Consider the following 12,063-nt stretch of genomic DNA (forward strand, 5'->3'; position numbering starts at 1 on the left):
GCTGCTTGGATTCATTGCCAAGCAGTTCACAACTACACTGACCCCAAATGGGGAAAAAAATTTCTTGTGGTAGTAGGAGTAGTTCTTTTTTCCCCCCTGTTTCACTCCCTCTTTAACAGTGCTGGGAATGACTGGGGACATTAGTATTCAGATGGAGAGAGGCTGTGACAAAGCCCATGACTACAGGGCCTCCTGACTGCTGTGCTGCTGCCAGTGATGTGGAGGGGACTGACTCCGATGGCTCCGTTTCCCAACAGCCCTGCCCTGGCACAGAGAGAACAGACGGGCGATTCATAACGCGGGCACGATGCTCTCAGCTTCGCAGTGTTAGCCTTGCACTTTGCATGGGAGAATGATACCAGGTGAGCAGACAACTTATCTTCGTGCAGGGATTGCAGACATTTGTCTGAGCATGTGTGTGTGTTTGTTTAAAAAGGGACAGGTGAAGCACCAGCGTGATCACACCTTTTTTCCGCGTGTGTTTTCCTGGTAGGATTTGGAAGCCTCATGCAGGATGTGCTGTGGTGCTTCAGTCAAGTAAAAGGAACTATAGACGTTGGGGTGACAGAAGGTAAGTTTATTTTTCCTTTTGTTGCTGCGATCAAAAATAACTTGTCATGTACATCTTGCCTGGCTGGTGTGCAGGGAGGTTGTTCCATGTCGTTGGGAGCTGCTGGCACAGAGTTCGGTTACACTCCTTGGTTTCTGCCCTCCTTATGTGTTTGTGCATCTGAAAGAAATGGGTCTCTCAAAGTAGCTGCTGAACCAAGAGTTTATTTTGAAGGCATTATGGCTTAATCATATCAGTAGCCTTTGAAATAGAATTCCTTTTGGTTTTCACCTGTTATTCACAGAGTTTTTCAGGGAATTGCAAGACAGCCTCTCCCACTATAACCTCATTTACTGGAATCAGTTCTGGAACTGAGAAAGAATCATAGATTTACAAAATCATGGGCCATTAGATTAATTTCTTCTACTTTGTTGTGATCCATGAAGTGTGATGACTTCCTTAAAAGCACAGTCTTGTAAGTCTAAGAGGACTGAGTCAGCCGAGGCCTTTGACAGCAGAGTTCTGACTTCTGGTGGGAATGTGGCTTTTCCTGGAGCACTGTCACCTATCCCACTTCAGTGGCAGTTCAGTTATGCTGCTTTTGCAGAAGAGGTTTTCACTCTGTAACCACTGGAGACTGCAGTGGGGCACAACATTCAGGAAAATATTTAATTATTTATTAAATCTCTAGAGAAAAATCCCACCACAGTGATTAAAGCCAAAATACTGTTTTACTTTTTTTTTCCCCAAATTGTTTCCAAGTGTTTTGAGCTTTTACTGTAGAATCTGCAGATCTTTGTACATGAGCAGGAGTACTTGTTTGCTACTTTAGGATTAATGAAATGTAAGGCTGCCTCTTCTTGCTCACTATTCTTTTCTTAATGTAACCAGTTATCAGCTGAGGATTATAACTTTTCTTTTTTAACCATTGGAGGCTCAGTGCTGGAGGAATCCAGAGGCATGACGACAGGAAGGAACCCCTGTGATTTTTTTCTTGGGGTAACCCGGGCTCACAGAAGAGTAAATTCTGATTTTTATCTGATGGATAACACTTAAAAGCTGTATTCAGTGAAACCAGTAATGAAAAGGTGATACCACTGGTGTGTTGAGTCTGGCCAACAGGTACAAATAATATCACCATAACTAAGCAGGAAGTTTAGGAGAGTGTTAGATGTGGGATGGGCTTTGGTTCTTGTGCTGGTTTGTGTTTGTATCTCAATGTGCATGTGTGTGGCTACAGATGTATATACACACATTAATTAAGTCACAGATGTGGTACCACAGATACCTCACCTTCATCAGAAGTTCATCCATAACTTGTTACTGTTATGTGAGTCTTTGTGGCACATTTTTGACCTTCAGAACTCTTGGTAACATCCAAGCATCCCGAATTTGCACAAGGTGATTTCATTAGTATTTAGAAAGCATGTAGTTGTGTACAGTCAGGTGAAAGATGTTACTGTTATGTTTACAATGTTCTGCACCTCTGAATGTAGTAGAGCCTTCCTCCTTCAGCAGGATTGACTGTCATTCTGGTTTTCAAATGATACTTCAAATGTTGCCAATAATTCTGCTTTAATTCAATGCTTGCTCTTTTCCACACATGTGAAGCCGCATGAACAGATCTACACAAACTTTCTAATTTTGTTCTTTCCTTGTTTGTTGCTTTCCTTAACTTGAAGAATGGTACCACAGTCCATGGTACTTGTCCCGATGAAACCACGGGTGTAATGGATCCTTTAACCGACGCAACTGTGGGGATGAATGAGCTCCCTTGTGCATGCATGGGAGGCTGGGACATCTTTCAGCTGCTCAAACACTGATTTCAGTGTTAAACGTGAAGTACATGATGTTGCTGATTGCCGTGGTGGTGTCACAGTGCTTTGATCTACATTTCCTTACTGCCAAAAGGAAACAAGTTTTAGAGATCTTTCCCTATTTTGATACATTGATAATTAGCAGTCTAGTGTAGAAAACCGCAAACCCAAGAGGTGAAACCTCCTCGGGGCTGCTCATTGGGCTCCGGTGCCGGGAGCGCGACAGTTTCGGGACGCGCGTCCGTCTCCCCCGGGATGCGCTCCCGGTGCTCGGCTCCCGCCGGCCGGGGGGGGCCGCGGCGGAGCGGGGCGGGCTGGGACGGCCCCGGCCCGGGGCCCTGCGGCTCCTGCGGGGCCCGGGGGTGTGTTCGCGGGCGGGACGGGCTTAGTCAGCGCTCCCGGCCGCGCCGCAGCCGATGCGGCGGTGGGGCCGGGCCGGAGCGCTCCGCTCCGCCGGGGCCGGGGCCGGGCCGGCAGCCCGGGGACCGGCCCTCCCCGCCGGTATCGCTCGGTGTTTTAGCTCGGTCCGGGGCGGAAGATGAAATGCTTCTCGCGGTACCTCCCGTACCTGTTCCGGCCGCCCGGCGCGCTGCGCTCCGCCAGCTGCCACGCGGAAGGTACGCGGGGGCGCGGGGGGCGCGGGGGCCCGGCGGGCACCGCCGGCAACGCGGGAGCTGCGGTGACGGTGCCGCACGGCTCCAGCTGTGTGTAGCTTGTAGATGTGGCCTTCAATGCATCCGGATATTCCCGAGGAAATGGAACCATCCTGCCGTGCTCTGCCCGCCTCCGGTTACCCGAGACCTCTCCCTCCACCAGCAGAGCCTGTTTCCAGGTCTTGGCGAAAACAGCTTTGCAGCAATTTGGGGAAAGGGAATTGTTCTCAGCAGTGTTTGAACTTTGCGTTTCCAAGGTAGGAATGCAAAGTACCGGGGGTGTGTTCGCCGAGACTTCCGTGGGACTCTCCCACCGGAGAGCCCGTTCTTGCGGATTCATCCCCGTCTGACGCGGTGTGGGAGCTGCCGGACGGGTCTGCGGATCATCCGCAGTCCCCGAACAGCTCCGCGGGATCTACATTCCCAGCAGGGCTGCTCCCCCTGTGGAACCGCGGCGGCTTTCCACATTCGTCCTAAACAAAATTAGTTAATGAGGAAAACCACCACCCTGTCACTCAGCTTTCTGCAGATCCATGAGTCTGTGTGCGTGACTGAAGAACCAACCTGACCCGAGAGGAAAATCCAAGCGAACGCTGCAGGGATGTGAAGTGAAAGGGGCAAGCAGGGCGCACTTGGCAGCAGGTGATGACACTCCAGGCTAAGTTATTACATTAGCTGGGGTTTCTGTAGTTCAGTGCAAGCAGGCAGTATAGACTTTTTTGTTGTTGTTTTAAAGTTTCTCTGAAGTTCTAAGCAGATAAAATTATCCCAATGGATAACTAACTATGAAGTTCTTTCTTTGAAAATTTCTCTGAAGATTTCTTTTTGTTTTCATGTTGACTTTGTCCAAAGGCACAGTCTCTTAAGATATCCTGAATAAGTCACTTCTGGATTTTTGTACTGGAATAAGTAAGTCAGTGGAGAAACAGACCTTGCTGTTTTAGGGGAGGTCATATGAGACTACTGAGAGGAAAAAAAAAGAGTTAGAGAAAGAATGTCACATCAGTGTGCTATCCACTCTTCTCCATTGCAAACAATATAGAAAGAATGAAACTTGAACAGAACTGTTTCTTAGACCCATTATCAAATGCATATAATAAACTTGGGGTGAAATTGAGGTTTGGAGAGTTTAGCCTGTTCCAGGCTAAATCAATAGCAAAACCAAGAGGAGAACCCAGGTAAGAGCTCTGTCCTGCCGGAAAAGGCAGTTGAATAAATAGATTTGAAAAAATCAGTGGGGTAAATATTATGTATTTGACAATGAGTGTTTCTTTCAAGGCCTCTGAAGAACGGCTGGCACCACGCCGGGGCTGCAGCTGCAGCGAGGCACAGGGCAGGGACTGTCCGTGGCGAGGGTGGGCACGGGCCGGCGGTGCAGCCCCGCTCCGCCCTGCCCCCGGGGACAGACAGTCCTTGTGCCCGACCTCCGGCACCCCCCGAGGGAGGGCACAGCCGCCGGTGTTGTCCCGAGGGGCGCCAGGACGAGCGGGGCTGTTGGCCCCGTCCCGCGTGGTGCCCACTGCTGCTGCCCCAGCCGTGAGCCCACGGGGAGCTCGGCCGGCCACGGGGAGCTCTCCTACCACCAGCAGTTCAGGTCTGTCCTGCAGCAGTTCAAGCAGAAAGTGAATTTACATTTAATCTTCAGGAATTACGTGTGCTTCCAAATTACAGACTGCATCTGGAGGGTTGAGGGAGGGCACAGATGAATTCTGATCTCTGCTGCTTGATAAGTCAGAGCAGCTCCTCTCTTTTCTGTAGCTCCTGTGTCTTTTCCTGTTTGGAAGTTATGATAATTCCCAGAGCATTTGTATGAGTAGTTTCCTGGCTTACAAATGCTCCAAAGAGCGGAGCAGTACCCTTGTTTCAGTAGATCTGAGGTAACTCTCTGTTTGTTTTCTCTGAAGCCTTTTACAGATTTCTGGTTTTCCATGTCTTCTCAGCTTGTAACCAGGCTTTGGCCAGCGTTTTGGAGGTTCCAGTGGAGGTGACATGAAGGCCAGGATGTTAATCACTTGTGTTAGAGCTGATATTAAAGCTTAGCTCAAAGGTGCCCTTAAGCTAGAGGGTTAGCTTTGTAGGGGTCTTTAACATGAAAGCTCAGCCAGAGGCACCTTAAAACTAAGCTCTTTGCCTTGGGGGCACCTCTAGGCCAAGCTTTTGGCCTTTGGAATATTTTTGAGTGATACATGTAAAAAGTAATAATGATGTCCTCATACACTCCAGACAGAAGATTCCTCCATGGGTGACCGCAGGAAGTGTGTTCAGGTTTCAGGTGTTCAGGCCAATTCACAATGTGAAGGAAGGTCTATTTGGGAACTGTTTAAAATGTGCTGCAAAGCTCCTGGTCCCCAGTGCCACCCTGTCAGTGGGACAGAGCAGGGACAGACAGCTGGCTGGTGGCTGATGGGCTCCTCCACTGCACTTGGTCCCTGCATGGTGTGTCACAGAGCAAACTCTGGTTCACATGGAGAGCTCTCACACAAAATCCTTGGCCAAAAATAGCCAAAAATAGCCAGTTTTCTGTTTTGAAGACTTTACCTTTGTTATTATGATGACCCTCACACTTACTACCAACTTGTCAGTTTTGTTCCTGCTGTGTTGACCATGAGTGGGTTGATTTTCCTGGTGAGCCATTCAGATGGCTCTGACTCAAGTTAATCGGGCATCAGCAGTTGGAAGCTTCACTGAAGTCCTGAATGACCCTGGAATGAAACCCACATAAATTAAGTTTGCAGCAGCACTAATCCTACAGGATGGTGTGAATTAGAGGTACAGTATGGTTGTGTAAGTATGCAAATATGGTTTGGTGTAAGGAATAGTCTATAATTACATGAAGAGAGGCCATTAGTGTAAGGCTGATGGAGGAGAACACCAAGTTAAGACTGAGCTTTCTACAATAATTGCATTTCCTGATTTAGCTGTTCTGCAGTGTCTCATTCTGAATGCCACATTAACCCTCTCTTTTGAGTGAAGAACATCAGACCGGCTCTAATCTCAGGTCTTACATTAATCAGGACTTGCACCATGTGCAGGAGTCCAACTGTTTGGTCAGTTTGTTCCACAATAGTAAATGAGGTTAATTCTGTGTGGTCACAAAGAACTGGATTGTGGCTTGGGGAAAAAGGGCAAATTCCCTATCCAAAATACAAAGCATAGTGTCAAGCTGAAGCAGCACGGTGTGTGAAAACTATTCCTCCTTCCAGTGAGCTTAAGGCCTTGTTTTTGTGACAACCATTTCTCCTCTTTCATTCCTGTTTGGTTGAAGGAGGTGAATCCCAGAGCATGGCCCCACTCTGGTGGTGGTTCCCGGTGTGAGGCGGGCGATGTGCTGCAGCAGGGATGGGAGAGGCGTGTTGTTGGCCAGCTTTAATGTGAGACATGATGAGCTGTGTCCTGGCTGGGCACGGCAGGGAGCTGCCATGGCAGGGATGCTGCTCAGGACCCGGCAGGATGCCCAACCCACTGTTACCAGGCTCAGGTACTGGTGTTTGGGCTTGGCAGTGATGCAGGTGGGTCAGTTTGTTCCATTGGGGATGGTCAGTGCACCTGTATTTTTGTTGTGGTAACTCAGGAGCTGGAAATACTTTTCCTTGGCTGCACTGATTTGCATTTTTTCTTACTGTATCCATATCAAAGCCTTTTACAAAAAAAACAAATATCATTTTTGTGTCTGCTGCTGCTCCTTGTACGAGTGGGTCCCATCCCTTTATGGACACTGGGCTCCGAGCCGGGAGCTCATGGCTGAAAGCTGGATAAACAGGGATGGAGGTCTGAGCTCATTCTGTGCTTGCATCAGTTCGGGGTGGAATTTTTTAATTCTTGTGAGTGGCATTTCTAAACCTCTTAATGCCACATAAAAGTGCTTTGTGTCTGTAAGTGAGCTCTGATAGTATAAACATTTCTATATTGAGGCCATGATCACTCACATGATCTTACACTACTGTAAGTTTACAGCTAGAAGTGATAGAACTTTGCTGAAAGAGTTTTTTTTTAAAAGAGGAAAAACTAAAAAGCCTGGTAACTCATAGGTTCAGGTATGGCCTGACTTGGAGATCAGCTTTAATTGTTTCAAAAGTCTGTGCTTTTGCACCAGTTTTCCAGGCTGAAACATGAGCTCGTTTATGTTTTCTTAAATATGTTGGGTAGAGAGTGGGGTTGAATTTGATTTTAAATTCTCATGAGCGTGACACTGAGCTGCTGTTTTAAATGAATTAATGTTCACATCCCCCTGTGACCCTTCTGAGCATCTGAGTAAGCCCCGCCAAGGGGGTTGTTGGGGTGTTCCCTTTGGGTGGGCAGTGGGCAGGGCCACAGAACTTGTGTGGGTAACACAGGGTTGTCTTTGATCAGACTTTGTAGTGATTGACTGGAATCAGGCTGCTGTGTGGAGGAAACTGGGACCAGTCAGTCCTTTTAGGTTTTGCTCTTTAGGGACACTTCTTTGTGCTTGATGGCCAAGGGAAAATTCCTGACCACAGAGTTCATTATAGAGAGTGAGAATGAATGTCGAGCAGGAGGTAATTCTGCTGAGTTAGGAGTCTTCAAAGTTTTAATTAATAGAGTTGAAATGGTGGCTCTCAATTAGCCCTGCTAGGAGGGGGGTCACGGGGGATGCGTGTGGTTTGCTTAAACAGCTCCTTGAGGGCGTTGTGTGCTAAAGCTTCGTCTCCAGGCCTCAAAGCTGCAGATTTTATCTTAAAAAACAAACAAACAAAAAAATCAAACCTGTTCGCAGGAGGCGAGCTCCACCTACGGGGAGGTGTCACTGCTGCACAGGGCAGGGGCTGGGAGGCCGTGCTCGAAAATACACCTGGAACCACCTGCGCCCGGCCCCGCCCCGTTATCCCGCCCCGTTATCCCGCCCCGTTATCCCGCCCCGTTATCCCGCCGCGGGCGCGCTCCCGCCGGCTACCGGGCGGGGGCGCGCTCGGTGCCGGGATCGGTGCCGGTGCCGATGGGGGTCTCGGTGCCCTTGGGGGGGTCTCTGTATCCGCCCCTCTGGCTCCGTCCTTTGGCCCCTCCTCGCGGCTCTGACTCCCCGCCGCTCCCCTCGGGACCCCCGTCCTGCGGGGGATGCTCGGGGCGGCCCCACCCCGGACCGGCGCTGCCCCGCGGGGCGAGCGCTCGTCTTCGATGACAGAAAATGTCGCTGAGGGCTTTTTGTTTGTTTTAATAAAAAAAAATGCTTTTAGTTGTGGATGCTCTGCCCTGGCGACGGAGGATTTTGAGAAGGATTTTTCGCGTCCCGCAGTTTGCGGTGGGACGCTGCTCCCCGTCCCGCTCCCGTGCTGATCCCAGTCCCGTGTGACAGGAGGTCTCTTCAGGCTGCCTGGAGCTCAGGCTTCCTGCGATTTTCATGTCAAACTGGCTTCAACAAAAGCAAAAGCCGAATTAAGAGCACGTTTCCAAGGCTCTGGATATATTTCCATTCTGTGACTGTATTTCCCTCACTACAGATGGGTTCAGCTGTAGCTTCCCAGCGTTCCCCTGTTGTCTATATTTAGTTAGTGCTTAAATCAGCACAAAGGTGCCTTCTGTCATCCCTCCCACTCGGAAGGGACCTGATGGAGGTTGCAGGGAAATGCTTCTGAGTGAGAGGGGAGAGCAGCTGGCGGGGGCTGAGCTTCAGAGCAGATCTCGGGCTGCCTTCAAATGGAGTTATTTTAGGCGCTCTTGGGGAAGGCAGGATGGTGAGTGTGGTCAGGGTGACCTACCTGTAAGAAAAAAAAGAGAAGTTGTCTCTACTTGTTGTCCCCACCACGAGCAGCTTTGCCTGTGTAGTGGTGGGATTGCCAAAACCATCTCCTTCCCAGGGCAAGGGCGAGGGCGAACCCCCATCGTTTGGCACAGCCATGAGCACAGCTCAGCACCTCTGGGCAGACCCAGAGGCATGTTTAGCTGCTGTCCTGGCTTGACAGACCCAGTGGGAAATACCCAGAGACAGCCCGCAGCCCCTCGGGTTTTGGGTGCCATCTCCCCCGACCCCACCCAGGAATGTCACAGGCCATAGGGCCACACATGTGACTCAGTGAAAACGTTTACAAAACAATAGGGTTTTTTTCTTTTCTCTGCAGGCAGTTTTGTAGAACAAGGTCACCCAAAAGGTCTCAGAAATTCCTTAAATGTTTTGATGTTGTAGTGGAGCTGCACAGGTGTGATTTCTGTACATGAGACCCAGCTCTCACCATGAACTTCTTCTGTTACACCAGTGACCCAACAAATCGCGTTTGATATTACACTCCAAATAATTTTCTGATGTGGATTGTAAAAGAAAACCAGGCTGTCAGGGGCTGATTTGGCTATATTTGGGAAATAAACACACTCAGCTTTGTAAAGCCATATGGTGGATTTATTCACAATCAGCAGTTCCTTTCAAATGCAAGTTCGTGGCATTTAGTAATACATTTTCCAGTATACAGCTCAGCACTCTGTTTTCTGTGTTTCCTCTTCCAGCGTGTGATCTGGGAGCGGTCAGCTGGCCACGGCCACGGGCCACCTCTTGTCTGGACAATGCACATTCAGCAATATAATTAAGCACTTACATTAGTGAGTTCTTACCAGCTTCTGTGGACTTCATCAGCAGTTTTTGCCCCTGCATGTTTCCAGTGCTGCTGGCTGCTATTTTCCTTTCTGTGCAGCGTTGCACAACAGTGTGACTTTTAGCTCAGTTTCATGGGGCTGTAGGACCCTGCATGGAGCACATGTCCGTGTGGCCATCAGAGTTCAGGATTTTCACACGCACATCCAGGCAAACAGGCAGGCACACGTGTCCAGACCCTGCCAATATAAGCCTGCTGGTGGGCATTACTTCTGTTTAATCTGGTTTCTCACTAACCTCCCTGAAGTGGAAATTTTACAACAAAACCCAAGTGTTCAAAAGCAGGAGCTGATGAGAAGGCTTCCCTTTTATTGTTGCCTTGATTCTGCCTTTAAATTCAGTGTTCCTCAGCTGAAATGAAAGAGTAATCAACTCACAAGCAGATGGCAACAAACCCACCACACTAACCCATGAAGAAAAACCATCAAGGTGCATTTTTTGACCCGCTGCCACATAGTCAGATGTTGTTCTGTTGAAGGAGGCTAATTGACTTGCCTGTTTCAGCTAATAGCGGCTTAGGCTTCTCTCCATCCCCACTGTTAATCTGAAGTCTTAAGTGACAGAATAATGGAAGAAGAAAACAAATAATGCAACTGATTAAAAACAGGAGCAGCCTAAGAGCAAGAGGCAAAAGCGTTTAGAAAACATGAGGCAGTTGTGTTCCTGCTATGGTTCCTGTCTGTGGTGTCCCCACAGGCATGAGCACCACCATGGGCCATTGCTCCCTGCGGTGGGGCAGCCTGTGTCCCCAGGATGGGGTCCTGGGGGCACTCCAGGAGGGCTCCCACCCTGAGGGTCTGGTGCCCTGTAGTTTGTGGGAGGAGAGTGTCTAGAGTTGCTGAGAGCTGCTCATTTTCAGGAGAGATGCAGGACAGCAGTGACAATTCCTGGTGCACGAGCGGGTCCAGACCCAAGGACACCTGGTGTAGAGCAAGGAGTGGGATTTGGCCCTGTGTAGAGGTGAACAGAGGTTGCCCAAGGTTGCTGTGTGCCCCTGGGGGGTCCTGTGCCTTCCCTGGAGGCAGACATCTCCCCATCTTCTGGAGGTGCTGTGTCCTGACCATGAACACACATACAGCCACACGACAAAGGCATTGCCTGCAGAGGAGCCCATTTGTAGTCCCCCACTGCTTGGGCTGCCCTCAAATCTTTGTCTTCTTTTTGTGCTGGCTTTGTAATTTTTCAAGGGTAGTTGTCCTTGAGAGAAAAGGCACTGCAGGTTTGCTCTGCTTGAATCAGTCTCTGTGTTGTCGAAACTTAAAAGCCATAAAATTCACACTGATGGATTTTCACGTGTGTGAGTCTGGGAAGGCCACAGAGAATGTTTCTGATGGACTGTCATGCCCATATTTTTCTGACACCAATTATTTGAGGGCAGGAGTTAGGGGAACATTGCTGTTACACCTTTGACATTCTGCTCCCATAAATTTGGCTCTCAGAGAGGCAGCACTGAAGCCTCTCTGCTATAGCCCATATGATGGTGTGTGGATAGGTCTAAAATAGACTGTGCAGTCAGCAGGATGAAAACTAACTCTTTCTGGTTGGTTGTGGGAGGTTGGAGTGGAAGGGCTGAGGGAGCTGATGTGTGGGAGGTGCTCAGGACAAGCTGGGGGACCAAGAGCTCCTGGGGGAGCCTGCAGTTCGTGTGGGAGGAGCGGGGTGCACTGTCTCCTGTCCAGGGCATCCTGCAGCAGTGCCGTGTCTGTTGCTGAGGAGGGAGTTGCTGATGTGGGTGAAATACACCTCATGTGAAACACACTGTTCAAATGCCTCTTTTTAATGAGCACAATTACTTGTTTTGTGTGAGCAATCACGGTAAGACTGCTACAAGTTGGCACCCAGCAATGCACATACAGGGCATGAAGGATGGCTGTGGAGAGAGTTCCATGGGCTGCGCTGGGTGTCCGGAGAACACACGGACAGATTGACCATGTTCATGCTAATGAGTCAATTACTCTCCGTGCGTGAATGTTTCTCCCTTTAAATGTTCAGAAATCACTCACAAACATGACAGGAATGAAATCAGTTTTGTTTATTCAATTGGATTAAAGTAGCTGGATTCCCATGTGGACAGAGGCAATTGGATTTAATGTTACTTTGCATATTGTTCCAGTCTCATCTTGGGGGGAGTAGTTGTCTGTTTGAGGAAGTAATTTTTTTTTAAAGGACCATAAAATCTTAATGATCACATCATCACATTTCAATGTAGACTTTTATGCCTAATGTCATACTGACCTCATTGCTGATGTTGTTATATGTAATTCAGGAAAAGGGCTTGGGAAAGGCACATGCATATGTTTGTGTGTGCTGGAGCCTGGGTGCTGCTGCTTGATTCATGGCTAGGCTGGGGCTATTGAATTTCCTTCCCTCAGGCATTTTATAATCTGTTTAACATAACACAGTCATTTGTCTTGTTTGCTGACTGCTTAACAGATGGATATGTGG

At 48.9% G+C, this 12,063-nt stretch overlaps 1 protein-coding gene across 1 annotated transcript in view; it reads left to right on the forward strand.

Moving 5' to 3' along the window:
- Positions 1 to 243: 243 nt before the first annotated feature.
- Positions 244 to 12,063, forward strand: part of PPP2R2B (protein phosphatase 2 regulatory subunit Bbeta) — a 66,281-nt gene continuing 54,461 nt past the window's right edge. Inside the window, exons 1-2 of the mRNA XM_032702648.1 lie at positions 244 to 362; positions 494 to 571. Of these exons, the coding sequence (XP_032558539.1) occupies positions 353 to 362; positions 494 to 571 (88 nt within the window). The 5' untranslated portion in view covers positions 244 to 352. The remainder of the gene's footprint in view (positions 363 to 493; positions 572 to 12,063) is intronic.

Source organism: Chiroxiphia lanceolata, chromosome 15 (assembly GCF_009829145.1).
Source record: "Chiroxiphia lanceolata isolate bChiLan1 chromosome 15, bChiLan1.pri, whole genome shotgun sequence".
NCBI classification, from domain to species: domain Eukaryota; kingdom Metazoa; phylum Chordata; class Aves; order Passeriformes; family Pipridae; genus Chiroxiphia; species Chiroxiphia lanceolata.